The following is a 22,631-nucleotide window of genomic DNA, read 5'->3' as shown; positions in this document are numbered from 1 at the left end:
GAAATAAGTGTACGTATTCATCCTCCATCTTTTTCACCTGGATATAGTGCAGGGAGAAGAGACCTTCCACCCACCACTTTCCATCCACAGCGCTCAGCCTCATTATTTCACCACTGCACAGAACAGGGCACTGGGCAGCTTGTTCACACCCGCACGTTCAGCCATCAGAGAAAGCAAGTTAGCAGTTCTGTTCTCATTTCAAAGCACGGAGGGACCTCATTCACCATTTCTGGCAAGTCTCGTCCGAGAAATTCATGAGGCCAACGCTCCCAGCCGCCTGCTCCTCCCCACACCACCAGCGGTGACCCCACGGCATGGCGGGTGACATGCTAGCTCCTCGCCCGCAGCACCCCGCATCCGATGAAGTCCCGAGCAAGACATTCCCGCACACCTCCACTGAAAGCTCCCTCCGCCCTTTAATGCTCTGGGCTCGCGGCAACTTGCAATGCCTCGAGAAAACTAACAGAAAAATACTTCCCCCCAGAGCGCAATCTGTCAGAGGAGAATTCATTTACGACTTGGCTGAACAAGTTTCAGGGCACCGAGGGCTTCCTGGCAGGCAGGAAGAATTATTCAAATCCCACTTGATCCTCCCCCACCACCTTTTCTTTTGCTTTGCCTATGCTGCCACCAGAAGCTGGAGCCACCGTTAATAACCAGACACTTTGCCCTACTTATTTTCCTAACAGGGTCAAATTTTACTACACATGCCACGTACTGTTTATTTCTGAAGGTCTCTAGCAAGCCAGCTGCTCTGCAATTCACTTTCCTCTACCGCATATACAAAAAACTGCATACACTATGTCCCAATAAAACAGCTTTTAGACAGTCAGCAACACTTTGGTCACTATGTAATCAATTTAAATACTTGGATATGATGCACCGTTTTCAGAAACTTGGAGATTTAACATGTTGTCTGCTTAATTACACACGCAACCCAAGTTATAAGAGATCTGCAAAAATTTGTTTCGGGAATTAGGAAAAAAAACCCAAACACGAGAAAAATATTTGGCACAGTTCAGTGCCCTAAAGTCCTGAAATATTTATAATGCTACTTGACCATAGGAGCTAGCGCTGCCACCCTCACGCATTCAAAAACCATGAGTCAGGCCCTAGAAATAAGGAGTGTTTTTTAATCTCACGATTTTAATGCCAAGATACACTCTGAGGTTTCGTTGGGTTTTTCAACTTACTTTTCTTGAATCTTCAATGCAACATTGAGGGACTATTTTGATGATTTAAATTGAATTCAGATTTTGATAGAAGCACATGAGTGCAAAGGACTGGGGGCTTAACAGCACGCCCCCCAGCATGCCCCACTGCTCCCCTCCCAAAAGTTCACAGTTACTGTCACACTCAAGAATGGCACCTGCAAGAGTAACCCTGGGTTCCTCTATAATCTTGATCTGAGCAATCTTCCCACGGAACCCCCCTTGGAAGGGCTGCTTTAGGAATATCACTCCAGCATGCAGGAAGACAGCAAAAGAGGTCAAAGACAGCTACGGGTGGTCCTGAGAAACGTCCAGCTGGGGTTACTGGTGAGGATCTCAAAGCACTTCCTCCTCCGTATAGGACAATTGGCAAAACAAACTCGGCTCTGTTGTACTGCAGTGTGGCCCCTCTGATGACTTAGGTTTTGGCTCCATTTTAATTCAAGCCTTTCAACAGCTCCTCAACCTCTACTCTTCCTCCCAGTGTGAAGAAAAGGGACAGGGATGGCCAAAGTGGTATCTTTTGGGTGATTTTTAACCCACACTTCGCTTTTAGACTGCATTTATTGCTGAATAGAGATCAGCCTGAGGAAGTTGCTTCTTTCTTTACAAAGCAGTTTAGCCCTACCGCATTGTAACAGCCTCATGGGCAAGTGAAACCTAAACCCTCCGTGCTCTCCCGAATCAGAACGGCCTGAAGTGGCTGAGGGAGGAGAGCTGCTACCGTTGCCACAAAGCTGGAAGAGCAGCAGGGATCTCGTGGCAGGCTCCGAAAGACAGCCCCACGCACGGGGCGGCAAGAAACTGAAATAAATACGTAGTCGAGTCTACGCGCCCAGGGTGGTCACGTGTCTGTCAGGAGATCGAAAGCCAGAAGCCACCTCTAGACCCATCGCACCACCTCCCACATAACACCAGCTACAGAATTTTACCTGAAGAAGCCAGCAGTGCTTTTTGGGCTGGCAACCCAAAGCGCACACGTGCTGCTGACGGCGTCTGCGCTCATTCAGGAATCCAGTGGTACTCAAGTGCTCTCTGCTGCATAAAAGAGCAGCTTGTTACTTGATGTTGAAGCATTTCCTGCAACTGGACCAATAAAGCAAAAGCTGCCATACCACCTTGCTTTTCTGATTAAACAGAAACCCAGTGCTGGGCACAATAAAGCCAGGACACATTACAGCCTGGCAAGCACTGGGCACGGTAAGGGAAAACTGGAAGGAAAAGGATGGTTACAGACTTACAGTACTTATGCAATTCGAAACAGAGGCAATATATCCCTATAGATAATTATACCATCTGATATACAGAATCCAAACCTTTCATCATTTGTCATTTGGAGCTTTCTGACAAATATCCTATATATTTGATTTTAATAGTTTTGTGGGGTATCGTAGTTTGGGGTTGGGTTTTTTTTTTGATACCTAGCTCTTTTTATTCCCTTCATTCCTATCCCATCATACACTTTTCTGAACTCTAAAACCTGTTAATGCCACAAATAATAATGGCTTCTAAACAGCATTTCTCTTAAATGATAACTAACAGCAAAAACACCTGGCAGACTTATTTCAGCAGTAAGACATGTCCTCAGGCTAAGGAAAGCAAGGGGAAAAAAATTGAAGGCAGTACAAACTATGTTCTTGCAAAACTACCTTCCTCTTTACGCTAAAAGAAAAACAGGTGACAAATTGAAAGACTCGAGCCTATTTGGCAGAAACTCAAAAAACGGTACTAGAAAAGCAACTCTAATTCAATTTGAGTGGTTAGCAATCATAAATGCTGAAGTGAGGTATTTCCTAACTCATAATGCCCATTGTTATGCATTATGTTTCCCAGAATTGATACTAATATTACATGAATGTCAGTGCATCTAAGTCTAAAGTATTTGCATGCCACCCCTCTCAAGTGTACACTTCCCCTGAAGCACAGCAGTTACGCATTCCACAAAGCTCATCTTTATCCCCTTATTCTGGATAATATTTTTCCTCATGAGGGATCCCCTCTTATGAGGTCTCACCTCTCTCCCATATTCAGCCCCTCCAAGTCATACAGGGGTTTCTTTCAAGGGAATGAGTCCGTGCTGTAGGATATACTAGGTAATCATCATCAGGGCAAAGCACGACAGGAGAATAAAACCTCGTTTGATACCCTGGGCATACGTTCTTTGCTAAAGAGAGCAACAGAAGTCAGAGAGCAGGAATGGGATAATTACTGAGCTAACTGAACAGGCGTAGATTAGGATATGCAATAAAAACAAGTACAGAGTTGCACACATGACGAGAGAGTGACAGAGGAGGCATTCAGAGTTACCAGAAGCACTCAAGGCACTCCATCCTGTTGATGAGGTCAGGAACCAGTTGACGTCAAGGGCTACAGCGTACAAAATTCTGTACTTACACCCGTCTGTCTCCATCACCATGCCACAAGCGTACCTTACATTTGCAAGGAGGAAGCAGGGAGAAAAAACCCCAGCAGTTTAGCCTTCTCCAACAGCAGGAGGTTGCAAAGTAAAGCGTCAACACCGACTGGTTTGCCCTAAATCCTTACTTTGACTGCTGTAATCAGCTTCCTGTGAGCAATTTCCAGTTATTTAATTCCACCCCATCCAGGACAGAGTTATAAACTGATCTGGCCTGTCAAGTGCAACAGCAGCAGTTTTCATCAAGTCAGGTATCAAAACAAATTAATGTCATTTGAAGTTTTAATAATCAGCAGTTTCTACGTTTTAAAGTTCAAGTGTAGATGTGTCAATGGAAGAAAATACTCTCACAGAGGAGCTACTCAACTGGCCAGAGAGTATCACGTTCCCTCTGACGTAAGAGGGATGGTGATACTTTTATCCAGAGAGATATTGCAAGAATTCAAGTCTCCAAGACTTAAGTGCACACCTCAAGGAAACCATCTTTAGGTTTTCACATTGAAAGTGAATTGCATTTCTAGACATACAGACAAAATTAATTCTTTCAGTCAAAAAAACTACTCGTCTGTATTTTGTTCGTAAGCTCAATTATCTTAGTCAATAGTTCAGAAGAGACAATTTTACAAAACTACCCAAAAAAGGACCTGCTCTGAGGTACTAATCTCTAAGATAGTGCAATAATTGCACACTGCAAAGAGAGATAAGGGGATAGAGCATCTCTACAGCATTTCCAGAGAAAGGGGTAGACACCACCACATACCTAATACGCAAAGACTCCTCATCCCCAAATGCTACTAAACCTCTTGATTTAGTCCTATGGTTTTAGTGACGGAGACTGACTGGCTGGTCAAAGGCCTGTTTCTAATGTAGCTCTCAGAATGTCATACAAACATCTCTGCTAGCCAGTTCTCTTATGGCTAATGCATCTTTGAGAGAAAGTAGGAAGTTGGCTGGAAAGATCAATTGTCTTCTCCAACCAAGTCAATGTTTCTTTCCTTTTGGTAACAAGTCTGAAGACCCAACACTGCAGGGTGCTGAGCAGCAATGTACATGAACATAGGCTGAGCCTTAAGCAAAAGTCATCTTATGGAGACACTTATATGCCTAAAATTACACTTTTGCTGAAGCTTTTTTGCAGTGCCAAGGCTTGGGTTCTTAGCATTTACAGGATTACGCTCAATCTGCACAATAGCAAAATAACTTAATTTACGAATTTAATATGCTCTCAAAGGAGATTCATGTAAGCCCCTGCTACAATGACTTTCGCTTATAGCCAGTTCCAACATACAACAGCTGGAAAGTGGAGAAAATAGACTGTACCCATAGCTGACAAAAGCTGTAATTTAATAAGCATTCAGTGGCAGTTTTCACAGCTTAGTACACTGACAGACATGTCCTAGCAAGTCTGGCTTCAGCACTTCTAGACTGTACTGTCCCCGGGTATCTGCCCCCACCATTGTGCCAGCAGCCCCAGCTCCCACGGCCAAGCCTGCTGGGCTTGAGTGAGCCTCTGCTGCACCAGTCCCCACCTACTATCCCTGCTTAGGGCACTGATGGAGGAAGAGTTTCACCCATGGGGTTGGCTTTGAGCTCCCACATGGAGATGCAAGCACAGCTTTTCTTCTGTTAACCTTCTTTGCCCAGTGATTACCACTGACGGAGGGGTGGGGGCCAGTTCACGTACAAGAAAAGTGTTATTACCTGAGCTTATTCCCATTTTAGTGAACTGCCAAAGTTTTGGGTTTTTTCCCCCCACACCTCTGTGCATTAAGAAAAGATGTAAAGAGGACAGGAACTCAGGCTGCCAGATAGGATGCAATGCTGCCTGCTCTCCAACCACCACTGCTTCCTTTGGGAGGTTGATTGTGTCCCATGATCGCTATCTACATTACATTTGATCAAGCCATGAATCCAGACAATCAGTCCCTCACAAAGAACTAGTACGCTGTCCCCTGAGGGTTGAATATACTCTGCTTGTCAGAATACATATTTTGGGGGATGACTTTTCATTCCTGAATAATTGCTAACAAGCCACCTGAGGCACTAGGCAGAGAACGCTCTTATTTGGTCTGGACTCAAAACACTGTGATTTGATGAGGAGCTGCCGAAAGCCAACAGGAAACAAGAGAATTTACTCTACCAGGATATCTTTGATGTTTAAAGCTTTACAAGCCTTCCATTTCTCTATCCGTCTAATACAAGCAAGCCCTACCCAACTTCCACAAGCTTTCTGGCTTGTAGATCTCCACTGTTTTTTGTTTGCTTTTTTTTTTCCCCCTCCTTCTGAAGGCATTAGGTAAAGAAAAATAGAACAGCACAGAAGGAATTGCTTAGATACATGAGCAAGTTTGAGACAAGCAATCCCATTAGTCTACCTCTCCATGTCTTTCACAACGCCAAGCTAAGTCTAGAACTGCAAAGAGAAGAGGTAGAAATCCCTGGCAAGGGAGCCTCACCCACCCCCACATACACCCAACAATTTTGGCCTCTTTCTCCACAGGAAAGAAAGAAAAGTTTCACTTACTAGTTGCATTGGACTCGGAACTACGCCTGGCTTATCATGTGTAAGATGTACATTAGAAAGAAAAAGCTTTAATAGCAGATGTACTACAAACTTTGAGATTAAGCTGCTCTGTCTGGCAGAAGAAGTGTTTGCACCGCAAAGCTGCTTTTTTTTTAAGGATTCTGACAAAAATGTTCAGAGTTTCCACCAAGGTGATATAATCTTTTTTAATGACAAAAAATATATCTTTATTTATGTCTGCATTTTTCACATTTACAGCATTTTGCCTTTGCTCTATAGAATTCCTTTTTAAAAAATCGCAAATGCTATTACTACCAATACAACATCACACTTAACGGAGACACTTTGATCATTTTCTGCCCAGGTTTAATAAGTTTTGGGTGTAAGAATATCTAAAGATGATCTGATTATGTTCATAAACACAAAAGCTTAACAGGGAGTTTTACTCTCCTGAAATTGATACACTCTACATTAATCCAGGCTTAGCATCTAAATCACTATTCGAGCCTTCAAAAGAACTATGAAATAATTAACACAAAGTAAATGTTTCTGTTGCCTTCCCATGGTAAGTACTTCATATTGTTTGATCACTTGTTAGGGAAAGAACTAGACACCGCATTAGGTCATCCCTTAATATAGACCAGGGTAAGTCAAACTTCTTTCATATCCAGTTAACAGGCAAACCATTTGACCTTTCCAACAGGACTACTAAAGACCTGGCAAGATTCACTTTTTAGCCTATGGGATTTCACACATTACATTTTACGTCAGGGCTTTGTTACACACACAGCTGACAGCAATCGCTAGAGTTCATACTTTCTAATACTTTCAACTATGAGACACCATTTTCTCTTGCTTTTACTTTTACGAAGCTTAACTGTTTAAGCTGAAGTTTCTAATGCAAGACTTAAGTCAGGAGGACTTAAGGACAGAAAAATATTACAGATTATTCCACTGGAAATTTTCTGGCCTACATTAAAAGAAAAACCACCAATCTCTTAAGGAATGCATAGCATCTTCCCATTTTGAGTGGGGACTCAACACTTGATACATCTTGAAGCGTGATAGGGAATATCGGCAGAACAGTCACCCAGGTGTCACAGTATTATTAATTTCACTCCAAGTTTTCCGGATTGTAAAACACTGAAAACTATTGTTTTCCCTGTTAAGTAAAAATAAGGGATTGACAGCAGAAGTCTCTTTGTGCTCTGTGTCTCCTGACTATACACGGGAATTACTAAGTATATTCCACTGGTACAGCACTTATTCATCTGCTTTCAGGGGATGCACCACAATATGGTCTTCAATTTATAACATGCTATTTTGTTATAGCATGTTATACTACCTCTCTACTTGGGTCAGCATACACAAGAGACTATGTGGCGGAAACTGCACTGGTGTCTCGAAGTGACAAAAGATGAAAAGCTACTGTGTGTGGGACACCGTCCCATTAACTGACAGTGTTGAAAGGGGAGTGATGAATGAAGCAGAGAAATGGAAAAGGAGGGTGGGAATACCCCTATGCAGTGTTATACAAGTCATTTAAATCAGACTTTTTACAGCCTGTCCAGTAAGGGTGGCCTTCATTCCCCAACTTGAAACCTCAAGTCTGTTCTGCAGAAGTGTTTAGTGACCTCAGGCGTATGCAGCTGGCTGGCGCTTGAGTGGCAGTCGGTCAGAGTGGCATCTGCCCCTCCTCACAGCTGCACCAAACCTAACAGCACCCATGTTTTGTTTCTCTCTTCCTCTGTTGCCTCTTCCTACTTGTCCCTGAACTTCATTTCCCTATGTATCTAGTTTTAAGCAAGTCATTAGAGAGGCTGCTCTTACAGCACAAATATAGCACAAGTTCCTAATGTCTTTTTTTTTTCTCCTGTTAAGAAGATGAGACTGACTTGCCACAGCACAGCATTACCAGTATGACCATGCTCCTGAAGAAAACTCTTTCAAGAACAGTTCCTGGAAGCGAACATAATGACAAACCAAATGTACCAGCAAACTTGTCTGAGAAGACCATCATAGCCCTAACCTAGACCGGTATAGCCCTCAGTCACCTACCGACATGCTTAGAGCAGTAGCTTGCCTGCATTTAAACCAGGCTAGCGGAGTTAGTGACACTCAACCTCTTACCCATCAGCTCTGTCTTCAGCATCGCACATCAGAGCAGCAGGACAATATAAACTCCTTTACACAAGCAAGGCTTTAAGTCAACATGGTAACTGAAGCTACTTTCACCTCAAAGGACTCCGTGCCCAAAGTTCATAGCCTTATTCTTACGTCAACTCGTCTAAGAAAAGATAGTACCTCTCTCTGCAAATTCAGCCTGAGGACCTCTTGCAGTAAGGGAACCTGAACAGATACTTTTGCCATTTTTTCCCTACTTTTACTGCTCTGAAGACTTGAGTCATTCAAAGACTCATGCAACACTGGCCTTAGCAGTGGCCTCCTTTCCTTCTGTCTCTATTCTTGTAATAGCCACCTATGGAAGCAAGCATACTTCTATTTCTCATATTTGTTCAGACAAACCTCAGCCTCAATTTTTTTTTCCTTTTTGACCACTGGCAGGAGGAATATCGCCTTTCCCATATTTCCACTGCTTTAGGCACACAAGACACAGTTTTCTCTCACACTTTCCATTATATTGATAACACACGAAATCTATTCTTAAAAAGTCAAAACAAATGAAAAAAATGAAAAGCCAACAATGTTATCTCCTGGCTCCATACCAAAGCCAAACAAACAAACCTTTCAACACCATGTCTCTTCTCACAATAGCTTCTGATAGCCATCGGCCAATGAATAATGAGAAAAACAGTTAGACTAAAAATAGCATCTCCAAACAGTGTGGAAGTCGACAGAAGTTGTCAGGCCTCCAGGGCCAGATACTCGCAAAGAAAACATCCCCAATTTTTTTGCAGTTACTATTCAATAAATGGTCCTGCTTTTTGGCCTCTGGAAGGACTGCCAATTTTGCATCTGCTCTGAACATCTAATCAGAGTTTATTTTTTCACTTCATCTGTCTTTGAGAAGTGGACACTGCAAACAAATACTTTAGTTTTTCCATCATGAAATATTTAGCTTGTACTCCTCATACTGTAACTAAACTGTCACTTATAAGGGGAAAAAGAGTTACCGGCATTTTTTAATGTAAAAAGAGTATGTTCACATGTCACATTAGATATCCCTCAGCTACAACCTCTTCGTTCCTTTTTCCCCCGGTACAGCCAGCTTCACTTTTGGGGGAATGACATCAGTAGAGGAACTATTTTAACATAAGTTAGCTTCCTACTTGGTCTGAGGAGGTTGTCTGACAAATAAGGTCATGAACAGATGAGATGCAGACACTTTTCTTCCGCCTCTTCTCCCCCACGCCCTCCCTTCTTCCCAACCCCGCTCCAGTGATGGTCTGTCTTGCTTTAAACTGCATAGCAGAACAGACAAGGGAAGTCAGGAGAAACATAGCCCTTTTCCCAATTTTCAGCACAAAGAGCGGTGGGAAAAGATGCAATCGGGAAATTACGTCTGTACCAACTGATTTCTCCTTCCATCTTCAGGTTAAACCGAGGAGCTCTCTAAAGGAAGACGTTGCTTGCAGGCAACTACGCAAACTCTGAAGCACTAATCAGTGCTCTCAGGACTTTCAGAAAGCTCACTCATATTAAACCACTTGTGCAGCTGGGAGCTTTGTAACTGTCCATATTCCACTCGGTTCCCAAAGGAAAACCTCTGCTCCTTCAGGACTTGGTGCGCAGAGGATACAGACTTTGGCACTGGTAGCTCATTTGTCATTCTCAGTATTTTTTACAGTAAACCACATCTTGTAAACAGAATTAAACAGAACAGAATAACACTTCTTGCTTTACGTCTTGGCTAATCCCATCCATTTCATAAGCACCGATAGCTCCTGTAAAATGCAGCATTTACTGCCCTAGGAGCAGGATCAGCAGGTCAGTGCTGTGACCTCCACCGGCACCTCTGACCCTGTGCCAGGAAGCTGCAGTAGTGGAACACGTCTTCAGTTGTGTTACGTGCAAACAATCACAACTCGGTAGCAAATCAAACCAGCACAGCAATGCCAGCAGCTGCCAGTTAGGGCTTAGTTGGTCGCTCTCAGTAGCTTCCAGGATGAAGCATAAGGTTACCGACACAATTATCACTGGCCCGGCCAGCAGTTGTTCTAGTGTTTCTCTCCTATTTCACGTGCCTGCTTGAAAGACCGTTTCCCCAGTCCCCCACTGCAATAACTTATTTTATACATACACAAAACTTGATTTTACTGGGAATGATACATACGGCTTAATAAAATAATTCACACAAACACAAGGGGAAGACGCTCAGCCAGACTCCAATCAATCAAAGCTGACATGCTCTAGGTCCATTCAAAGCATCATTTCCCTTTATTCTCTTCCCATTAATATTACTTTCACAGATGTTAATGACTTCAAAATAACTTGCTTCCAAATAGTAAGAAGGCCAAACCTCTGCATAACCAAACACTATGCAAAACCAATCATACATGCTCCATCCACGTGGGCAACTTGCTGGGTAACCAGTATGTACTTGGGCAGGAAGGAAGGAAAGTGGGGGAGCAGAGGAGGCAACTGCTCTGACAGTGACCTCCCGATACTAGCATGAAGAACGTCAGTATGCTCATGAGGGATGAATATTGAGCAGCTGATGTGCTGCACGTGCATTCCCTACTTCATCCCAAGGTGGGCTGCTCTTCCACCTCCTCCCTGGGTGTACTGCTTGCTGACAGATTCAGTATTGTGAGTCTTCCATCAACTATAAGCTTGCAATAACAAAACAGAAAAACATACTTGAAACAGATGAAATAATGAAAAATGAAAAACTGCAAAAAGAAGGGGCTGGTGGTGAGTTTGTTTGGTTTGAGTTTTTTTGAGGTGACCAGTGAAGCAGGAAGAAGCTGGGGGGAGGGGTGGGGAGGGGGGGGAACACACTGAAAGAAGTTGCAGTAGAAAAACAGAGCTGTGAGTGAGGTCAAACATTTGAAGACAACCGTATTCCACTTAATTCTTACAGGAGGAGAAAGACAAATAGCGAAACATCTGCTGAAGAAAGATGGCTAGAGATGCCACCAGGATTGAACATAAAAGTAACTTTTAAAGACAAGAAAATCCTACATATTTGCATTAGGTGGGAGGGTATATATTGCACATAGGCCACATTACTGTTCAAACTATAGTTTCACTTCAGTAATTTCTTGTTTCTAGTGGCAAATACTGCCATAAACCAGAGACATGCACTGTTTAGAGACTGCACCACAAAAATTTTGATAGGCTACAAACATTTCAAGCATACATTTAGAACAAATATCTAAACCTCTCACAGGTCATCACAACATAATGAATAAATCGTCTGTACCAAACACTATTTATTTCCATCTGCAGAGGACAACAGTTTTGACAATTCTAATGCTGCAGTCATGCTTATTGAGTTTATTCTGGTTATGTTAATTAAGCATTGGGAACGAACCAACTCCCAAAAAAGTAAAGCAAATACAACATTAATTCAAACTCTAAAGAAGTATTTATTGTTTTAAAAGCTACTGTGTTGCACATAAACAACATAGACCATGTTGTAGATATCATTAACCCCAAATTCTGTAATATAGTACGTAGCATGCCCAAGAGCCACTCCAGGAATCCCACCTAGCAGTGTGTTTGGATTACTTTATCTCCAAAGCTGCATTTCTTTATTCTAATTCAGAAGAAGAAACAAAAGCTTACGCAAACAAATCTAGAAGGCAAAGATCTATTGAGGTTAGACCAATGTTATTCCCAAACCGGACATATCCCTAGCGTCAGTAGGATTTATCCAAGACCACAGATCTACATGCTGTGCTGGTTTTGGCTGGGATAGAGTTAATTTTCTTCACAATAGCTAGTATGGGGCTATGTTTCGGATTTGTGCTGGAAACAGTGTTGATAACACAGGGATGTTTTAGTTACTGCTGAGCAGTGCTTACACAGAGTCAAGGCCTTTTCTGCTTCTCACCCCACCCCACCAGCGAGCAGGCTGGGGGTGCACAAGGAGTTGGGAGGGGACACAGCCAGGACAGCTGACCCCAACTGACCAAAGGGGTATTCCATACCATATGGCATCATGCTCAGCATATACAGCTGGGGGAAGAAGAAGGAAGGGGGGACGTTCGGAATGATAGCGTTTGTCTTCCCAAGTCACCGTTACGTGTGATGGAGCCCTGCTTTCCTGGAGATGGCTGAACACCTGCCTGCCGATGGGAAGTAGTGAATGAATTCCTTGTTTGGCTTTGCTTGCGTGCGCGGCTTTTGCTTTACCTATTAAACTGTCTTTATCTCAACCCACAAGTTTTCTCACTTTTACCCTTCTGATTCTCTCTCCCACCCCACTGGGGGGGAGTGAGCGAGCGGCTGTGTGGTGCTCAGTTGCTGGCTGGGGTTAAACCATGATACATGGATATCAGCAACAGCAGATCCCTTATTACTGGCAATCACGATTAAAAACAAAATAATTCAGCTGCAATTATTTTGGACCAATAGTCTATTTTGACCCAGCTGGTGTTTAGCAGAACATCCTGCAACTTGGAAATAAATTTTGTTTGGAAATAATTGAGAAAAAAGGAGGACGCATGATACAATTCTTGCGGTGTAGCCAACACTCAAAGTGTTGGGACAATGCCTCCCAAATCTACCAGGTGGAGGTGGAGATGCCTATTAAGTAGCTGCCTTTTCGGTAGTCTGTGTTGATTCAGAAGCAATCAATTCATTCATATGAAGACAACTGCATTATGGTAAACATCATTTCACATGACTACATATATTACAGATAGATGGATAGACATTAAGCTTTTTCTTCCATAGGGAAAGAGTCTGAATCTTTGTCATTTCCTACAATAGCCACTTTACAGCTCACCAGAACACAATTAATCTCGCATCTCAGTAATTTGTTCTTACCTGCTCTAGCTTTCCATTTTTTCAGTTTTGCATCACAACATAGGTCTTGAAGGAATAAGGAGAACAGTTGCTTCTTTAATTAATGTAAAATGCCATCAGGAAAAAGTAAGAACAGCAACTCAGAATAATCTAAGTTTGCATACCTCGGCTCCAGTAATTTCTACCTTCTTCACTGCAGGCTAACTGGTCACAGTTTGCAATCTCTCGTTATAGAAGTACCACTACAGAATAAACGACCTGGAAGCCCTACAGTACAGTTACATGTGCTGGCCGGAGCCACTTTAACACTTGGCTGTTAAGAAAAGACGTAGATCTACCACCTCAGCCCTTTACTCCTGATTGAAGGGTAAAGATGAAATTGTTTTACTTTCAGAGCACCTTCCTTCCCACTGACTCCTCTTTCGTGAGAGCCATACCCCCCCCCCACGCTCCCATCACCGCTCCCACCCCGCATCAGCTTGCCGGTGTTGAATTCCTGCCCTGTGCAATGGCACTCCGCAGGGCTCAGACAGGTGCCTTTGCAAGGGGCGGAGGAGGACTGTGAAAAGCCACCCCGCTGAAGTCCAGCCAGATACAAGTATACATTACAAGAACTGCACGCATTTTTGTTGTACTGATTTATACCACTAACTATAAGGCTATATCCCCAACATCACATATATTACTGACCATGAAATGTGTCCAGCTGTATAAGTATACAGCTGTATAAGTATACAGCTGTATAAGTATACAGCTGTATAAAGCTCTAAGAGAGCTATATTAAGTGACTGACATAACCCTGCCATAAATGTTGCTATTGGTTATGATGTTGCAACTAGTCCACAATATACCACCTTATGAAAAATCAAATGTTACTCCTACCTCTACATTAATGTTAACCTGTTACACCTTAGCTGACATTAAGAATTTCAACTGAAGAACACAAAACAGGCTCGTTTTGCCTTAGGGAGGCAAAAAGGAATATGCCCATTTAAACTGCATTCTGTACAAAGCTGAATGACTTACTAAAAATTTTCTCAAAGGAACCATATGAGATCTTAATTTGTTCAAATCATTAGTAAAAAGAGATTAGCTTTTCAGATAAACAGCTTTAGAAACCAGTCTATTTTCTGTGCTTCGTAAACTGTACTTTATTTGAACTTAATTTCAAGGAGTTTAAACTAAAGCCGGAAATTAGCCCTCAGCAGCGCAGCCAGATTCATCCTCAGCATCTAGAGGACAAATTAAAAACAAAACAAAACCAAGAGAGTCCTCCTTGCCAATGAACATAATTCTGCTGTCTCATTACTGTTTTGCTAAAATAATTTAATTAGCAGTCACCAGATACAGGAAGGCATTTATGCTTCATCAGGAAAAGAAGGGCTGTTGGGGGTGAATGGTACGCGCTGTTCTAGCATACCAGGAACACAGCGTTGAATTCTTCCAGCTATCGGGCCAAAGCTGGATTGGCATACCAGAACTAAGCACTTCTTTGATCCAAAGTAAAAAAAAAAGCACCAGGCAGTCTAAAATTTGCATGCTCTTAACTGCAAATAAGAAGAAAAGTTCAGCCGAGGAGCAATGCTGAGGTATAATAGGTGAACTGGATATTTTGCTTTCCCCTCCCATGCATAAATGAAAGTCCTAAAACCACCCTGCACCCCCTCTTTCATTACGTCCTGCTCTCATGGGCGCTGACATCTGTCTTTAGGGAATCCCATAACTGAGGCTTTTATACGTAGCTATTTAGGCCAATTCCCCTAGGCTACTCCGTGCGACAGCATATTTGATTCCTGCAATAAAGTAGTAGTCTAGGCTAATTTCAACATATGTTTCCGCTTTAGAAACTTTTAGATGGGAAGCCTGCTTACAGCGGGACTGCACTCTAGTTCTCCAGGACAGCAGAGGCCCCTACAAAAAAGTACTACCCTTTCCTAAAACTAGTTGTTTACCACGGCTTACTGCCTACAGCGCTTAATGCTCATCAGTACCATGCACAAGTGCCCTACACAGGCAAGAGTCTATGCTTTTGCAAATCCTCGTCATGAGAGCACTTCTACTGTCAAATCAGAAGAGCGCTATCCGCATCCCTAGTTCAAATTTCTCATTAGTGTAGGAGTAACCAGCTACTGAACAAGAAACTGAACCACAGTTTAGCTTGAAAATCCCCGGAATTTGGGAATAAACTGCTTCTCAACCCCTTTTTGGCTCAGATATCAGCTGTATTCATCTGTACACAGGCATTCTACAGCGCTCCAGTCCATTTTAGCCATATAAAAATAATTTTGCAGAGCCAAACTGTATGTTAACTTCACCAGCATATTCCGCAGGTGAATAGGATAAGCCAAGTCTAAATGAACTGGCAGAGTTTGAATCGCTAGTGGAGGCTGGCTAAAAATATTGCCGTGATGCATAAACCCAAATAGAAACCTGCTCCGTCTCCCAGGGCAGTATCAATTCTGCAGTCCCAACAGGTGTAAAAAATAATTCATCTTTGTCATTAAACTATACAAATATGCAGGAGGGGGAGGAGAGCTGCAAACAGAGAAGGGGGCATTTGTACATAAATGCTTCCATGCTGCAGATCAAGTTTAAAGGTGCCAGGGTACAGAGCCATCAGAAGCCAGTTTCTTCACCCAGAGATTTCCAATGATCCTATAAATTCAATACTGCAAAGTTTGTCTCTATATTTCATATGTGAAGTGCTTCAGCCATCTGAGGAAGGCTTTGAAACTTGGCCTACATTAAAAGACAAGCCTTCCCTGAAAACATGGTTTTAAAGTAGGAAACTAGTTAGTTAGTGCCTGGGTACAAAGATCACATTTGTTTTGACTTAGTTCCTCAAATCCTTTGAATACCAGTTCAGAGCATATACTCTATAAAATACTCGTGGGAAACTGGCACATTCACTTAGGCACATATTGATGAACCACTATTTACAACTACTGTCATTTAAGTGCCTTTTTATTGTAAATAGTAGGATGTGCAAGAACAGACACCAGAAGATCCTCAAGCTGCTAAGAGGTGCTGAATAAACAAGGGTAACAGGAGTGATTTTTCCCCGCTGCCTCCCATTTGAGCTGCACAGGCTGAGCCCTGCACAGAAAATTGCTTGTTTCCTGCCAGCCTCCAACCTCTGCAACTCTCTTTTCTGGGTGGGAGCAGGGAGGGGAATTCAAGGGTGGTTTCTTTTGTTTGTTGCATAAACAAATGCAGATAAAACAACCATTTCAAATGAACACGTCCTTCCTAAGACAATTCTGTTGGAGCCTTCAGACAATAATGAAGATTTATTTTCCCAGCTTTGCCTCCCCCCCCCAACAGCCCTCCATGCCACAGAGCAAGTTGAGCCCCAGCATCTGTAATTAATGGCTTTGCATACTCATGTCTGAAGGTTGCAGGTCGGCCACAGCATAACAGATACACACATGCAGGCAAAGAGGCAAATGCACTTACCCGAGAGATAGACAGAGGCATGTTGAAATCTTTGCCCCCTTGAAGTCTGAAACCCCAAGGAGCCGGGCCGACCAAAGACACGCTGTAGTTGCTCATGGTGTTTAGTATGCAAGGATCAAATCCAAAGAACTGATGCCTGCAGAAGAGGATTAGAGTTTTAATTTAAAGACGATAAAAAAAAAAAAGCACTGTCTACCATTTTGAAAACCTTCTTTCTTTGTCTGTGTTCCCCTCCATAGTATAAAAACAGCCAAAAAACCCACACCAGGTCTGTCGTTATTTGTGTTTTTATTCCTCATGTGTTGTTTTCCTCCATAGCTTAGGAAGAAACGAAACTAGGGAACCGATAACACAGACTTGGGACTTTGAGAATTTCTGGTGCTGAGATGTTTGACAACTACTTACTAACAAAATACTGTGGTGGGGGGGAAACCACCCAACGTTAAAGCTCATCTTAAAAAAAGTCAATGTTGAGACAAGCATGAATTGATAGTATCCCTTAAATCCAAGTATGGAAGAAATTAGCACTACTGGCACATTCATTTCTAACAAAATTAGTATCATATGCTGCCATGTCATCAGCTCAGAGCTTGTTTCTAAACACATTATGTCTTGACAGTTTCAAAACAATGTCAAAACATTACAACTTTGAAGTTAATCAGAAAAAAATAAAATCCCTGTGACTTTTTAATTTTTATAGCATAGCTGCATATTGGTAGAACAATGCTACAGACAAAACACATACTAAAACTAACCCTCAAATGAAAGCTGTGAACTAAAGCGAAATACCCACGGCCACAACTTAACGCTGAGGCAGCAAAATCCAAGCATCTCCCTCCCCTCCCCGCAAACACGGGCAACGAATTACCTTTAAAAGGCAACCGAGGCACTTAATTGCCGTTCGGCGTCAAAGATAAGGGCTTCAGTTTCACCTCAGATAAGTAACGTTACAATGACATCTTAGGTAGTGGATCCCGTCTATTTTTGTATGGTTGAAGCCAGGCAGGAGCACACCAGGGCGGGCTGGTGTAAGACTACACCGGGGCACAGCCAGATGCCACACTCGTATGGGGACATTTAAGGTGGACCTTCAGTCAAGCAGAAGCAAGCCGGCTGCCAACCCCACCGAGCTCTGCAAAGCCCGGTTTCACCTCTTCATACTTTGCAGCAGGGTGTGTTATTTTTTTGGAGGAGGTGGATTTTTTGCAAACACAGCCCAGCCTTGTGGACCTTCAGAGCAGGGCTGTCGCACGGCCCCCGCGGGTGCAGGGAAGGACCTGCCTGAGAATGTCACCGCCTGAGAAAGCCATCAATAACGTTTCTGGGTTCACCCCCCAGAGCTACAGAGATCCGCTGCTCAGACCGTTTCTAAATCAAACGGCAAACTTTATTCACACCGACGGCCGCTCAGGTAACCAGAACGGGGCTGCTAGCATCGGGCAGAAAAAGGTACATATTAGGAAGCAGAATTTGGAGCTGGTAACAGAGGTGCCTGGGTACCTGGGCAGTTCCTGACGTGCCCCTGCCTGTTGGCATCCAGCAAAGGGGCAGCTCTGACCCCAGGCGCTGACTCAACCCACCCTTAAAAGTCTACACGAGCACCAATGTACAGAGGGAGAAACGCACACCGCTGAGCTTTCATGTGGCTGAAGAGAAAAAAAAGAAACAAAAAGCCTCCACCAAGTTTGAGCTAGGACTCTTGGGGGACTCGCTCACCACTAAAGCGAGAACTACAACTTGTTTAATTGCTCTGTGGACTGAACTCCTTATAAAATGAGGATTTTAATTAGTCACAGATTTCTTTCTATATAAAAATACAAATTCTTGTCATTCCCTCTAAATGAAATCCACCGCAGTGACAGGTCACTATAAATTAGAGACTGCAGAAAAGCAAACCACATTTAGCGACCAGCACACATGCAGTTCACCAGCACAGGCAGAAGGCTTTACCTATCAGTTAAAACTGAAGCACTTGTGTAGAGATTTTTTTTTTTTTTAAACTGAGTAACAGCTAGTTACAGTAACAGATCTAGGAAAAGATTAAGTTATATTAGAAAAGAATACTGTTGTTCTTCATTTGTAGCAACTACAAATAGAAGGGAAGAGACTGCATGCTGAAATGCCATGCATCACTCATCTTTCCTTTCTCACCCGCTGGATTCTCTGTGTCTGCATCTCTAGGCTTACAGATACACCAGGAAGGAATAGCAGACAAAGGAGATCTCTTCAAAGTTTAATTTAACGAATTTCTTAAAATATGCTAGAGCAACATCTAAGAGAAAGTATTGCAACCCACCAACCCCGCTTCATGTGGGGAATATTGTGCAAACAAACCAGCTAAGGGTGAAATTGTGCAACTTTCATTTAGAAGATCAAACGCTTGGTGGATCTACTTCTGGAAGGGGGAATTTCAAAACCCAGGCAGAAGCACTCGCCTTCACCACTGCCACCGGGGCACAGAGCCCCAGGGGCCCGGGGATGGCTAGCGGGGCCCTCCTGCCCCCCGGGAGCGGTGGTTGTGCCTGGGGGCCAGTGCCAGCACAGGCCCCCGTACCCCCCCAGCACCCCCTTTGCCCAGCTCGCCCATCGAAACCCTCTAAGCGCGCCGGGACGTGGAGTCCCACGGCTACCGCAGGCTGGGGGCCAGACAGCCCCTCAGAGCGCTGAGACTCGGTCCAAAGTGCCCCCACAGCCCAGACCCAGGCCGAAGGAGCTCCATAGGCACCCCAGCACGCTCGGCTCAGGAGCCCCACAGCCGCGGGACAAGGCACTCCACAGGCGCTCCGAGGCGCTGCCCCCGGCGCCGGGCACTGCCCGCCGCGCTCCCCGCGGCGGGGCACCGCCGACAGCCCCGGCCCGGCGCTCCCCAGCCCACGACAAACCGCACGCCCCGCTTAAAAAAAAAAAAAAAAAACCTAAATTAAAAAGAAAATAAATTAAAACAAGCACCGTGAAGCTTTAAAAACCCCGTCCAACCTGCTGACTTTTTGCTTCCCCCCCATCTTCTTCCCTTTCCTGCCCCTGCCCCCCCCCCCGCGGCCGGGCCACCACTCACCCCGGCGGCGCGGCGCGGTGCAGGCGCGGAGAGGCGAGGACACCCGCGGCGCGACTGGGAGGCGGCGGCCGCGTCCCCCCGGTCTTGTTTTCACTTCCGTCTCCCGCCGCTCCTCCCCCGGCCCTGCCCGGCCCGGCCCGGCCCGGCCCAGCCCGGCAGCGGCGGGACGGCGGAGCGCGGAGCAGGGGCTGGAAAGACTTAAAAGCACCGTTCCCGGGCGGACCCGATTTATTATTTTTTTAATACAGAAATGCACGGTTTTTTCTCTCTTTACCACAGATAATCAAGGCGCACCTGTGAAACGCAAGGGCAAGCGGGGCGGGGGGTCCCCGTGTGTCGCTGCCCCTCCAGTCCCCGGCCCGGGGGAAGGGACTGCTGTGCTGGGCGGGGGCCAAGCAAAGGGGGCCGTCCCCCAAGTGCCCCCCCGGCAGCCCCCACTGTATCAAATGTACAATCTCTTCAACACAGCCCCACATACGCTGCTGCGGCTGCAGGGGCAAAAGAAAGTTCGATTTGATTTATTTAACGTGGAGTAACATGGGGACTGACAGGGATATACTCGCCTCCTGAAGCACATCAAAGTGGGGAACAGCAGTGAGGCAGAAGAGCTGTTCAAGCTAAAAGACAATGCTGGCGCAAGAGCAAATGGCTGTAAAGTGGCCCTGAATAAATTCAGCTCAGAAATTAGTAGGGGTCTGCCAGTAAGGAGGAAAGGGAGGATTCTGGCACAGCCTCTCCATAGGAGTGGGTGCAAGAAATCAAACTGGTTCTAAGGTTGATCAGATTATGTTATACGATATGCTTGCCTGCAAGTAGAGTAATTATTTAACACGGAGACTATCAGTTTGACAATCCACAAGCTTGCCGAGTATGAAGCAGGACAGACTCGCTGGGAGAGCGTGCTGCTCTGCTTGACAGAGCCGGGCACTGCCGCTGCCTCGCGGGAGGGAGGAACGGGGCGAAGAGGGAGCGATAGCACTTCAGTTTTGTGTTCAGCTGCACCACACAGCTAGGTGAGGCTTGAGGTTCTTGTCATAATTCACGTGCATTAAAAGTCATTACAAATAAAAGTGGCTGTGAAAGAAATGTGCATCTAATTAACAGGACCATTAGCAATACAATTCAAAGGATTTCAATCCCCTCTTCAAGCATGGGTTTACTGTGGAGAAAGAGTGCAGAAGAAAGCTTTAAATTCTTATCACCAGCCGACACAACACGCAATCCTTACCATGGATGGCCCTGCCTAGCCTCTCTGTCCCCATTTAGGAGGAGGGCAGCACTGTCCCTCACTTCAGTTGTCCTGCACCTGCACAGGCCCGGAGGCCGCGTCTGGCCCAGCTGTGCCCGTGCCCACCCAGGCTACCCCGAGTGGGAGCCCCCAGGCTGGAGGTGATGCTGGGGAAGGGGACCCAAGCCCCAGGTGCCTGGGTGTGCATGAAACTGGGGCCAGCCCAGTCCTGCGAGTGCTAGTTATGTGAACTTTAATAGGGGTATTTTAGCATTGTCCCACTGAGCTGTGTGTCTTGTCAGCTGCCTTGACTAGGTCAAATGTATCTCAAACTGCATCTCAAAAATAAAAGCATCTAAGCCTCACACTAATGTAGCCAAACTACTCTTTCAGAAATCTTTCTTCTTTACTCTGCTCTTTTCCTATTAAGTATCTCTAATCAGGCAAAACTGAAAATCCCCATTACACACACAGACTCTCTCACATGATTTTAATTCACAGAGGTAAAAATTCCCCAACACAGGGATTTTTCATTGTGTCACAAGGGCCTTAGGTCACTCCCATGCTGTTTTATTTATTAGAGCAGAAAAAGCTCCAGGACCCCACTCCCCAACATGACTCACGTGACATCTCCAAGGTCAGCGTGTCCCTGCTCTGACTGCTTGGGTAGCAATCTGCTCTCAGCTCACCAGAGCGCACAGCCTGCGGTCTCAGCCTAAAATACCGGCTAGCCACATTAGTGAAAAACATCCTTTTCCACTTCAGTTCTTCAAAAGCCTTCAGCCTTCCTTGATGGAGGAGTAGCTTGCCCAAGCTATCTGCACATGTAGCATCTCAAGAACATGTCACATGCATTCATCAGTACTAAAGGAGAACTTGCAGAGAGACTTTTGCTGGTAGAGGTTGCAGTAAATTTCACCCGTGGTGAGACTGCGTGCACTCTGCACCATACCCACCCACTGCACCCAGGCCAGTGCCACTCCCAGCTCAAAGCTGGCAGTCTCGTCTTTGCTTTTCTGCAGCGTGATCAGTTTGTGACAAATGAATCTGTTTTCCTTTGTCTCCAGAGACAGGGCACAGAAATTGGAGGCAACTCATTAGTTCGCGATCTCTCCATTCTTGGTCACTTTTCAAATATTCTTCTCTTGGAGAAAAAGCTTTTCATTAGAGCTGAATAGTGAAATAAGAGATAGCAAGTTGAGCAAGAAACCTCAGCAGCAGCCAGAACTGTGGCCTGCCTGTTCTTCCTACCACCACCGTATTTTAGACAGAGCTTGCATTTTTCCCTCTGAACAAGGAAGGAAGAAGTCTGGAAATTAATTAAATGCAGTAGTCTGCGAGCCATGCAGATACAGCCTATCTCAAAATTACTCAGGCACTTAAGTCTTGTTTAAATGCTAATGAAATGCCGTAGGTGCCAGATAATGGGCACTGCAAAACTCTGACAGAGAATATCACCTGCGGTGGTGAAGTACAAAAAGGCACTCGTAAATGGAAAAAGCAGCCCATAAATTATGAACAGATTAACAATGCACAGTAAAATGATTCTCAATTAAGCAGCAGTTAATATAACATTAGCCTTCTATGTGCTAAGGCACTGAACTACCAGCTGTGCTTTTGCTGCACTGCTACTTTCACTTTTGCTTTTCTTCCAGAGGTAAAGCTAATGCAAATATTTACAGTCAGCGTATAGCTGGGAGTTCAGCATAAAGTAACCCTCTCTTACAAGAGGTTCATGTGAATATCGTCTATAGCCTCACAGCTTATTTCCAGTTCCAAGATAGCTCTCTGGCCAAACAATGAAA

General features: G+C 44.5%; 1 protein-coding gene across 1 annotated transcript in view; it reads right to left on the bottom strand.

Moving 5' to 3' along the window:
* The window catches only part of PDLIM5 (PDZ and LIM domain 5), a 132,641-nt gene extending 112,924 nt beyond the window's left edge, over positions 1-19,717 (bottom strand). Inside the window, 2 exon segments of the mRNA XM_075149586.1 lie at positions 16,544-16,679; positions 19,599-19,717. Coding sequence (XP_075005687.1) covers positions 16,544-16,639 — 96 coding nt within the window. The 5' untranslated portion in view covers positions 16,640-16,679; positions 19,599-19,717.
* Between the last annotated feature and the right edge of the window lie 2,914 nt (positions 19,718-22,631).

Source organism: Calonectris borealis, chromosome 4, assembly GCF_964195595.1.
Source record: "Calonectris borealis chromosome 4, bCalBor7.hap1.2, whole genome shotgun sequence".
Classification (NCBI taxonomy): domain Eukaryota; kingdom Metazoa; phylum Chordata; class Aves; order Procellariiformes; family Procellariidae; genus Calonectris; species Calonectris borealis.
Note: the sequence above shows the minus strand (reverse complement) of the source record. Positions and strands in the feature narration are given on the sequence as shown.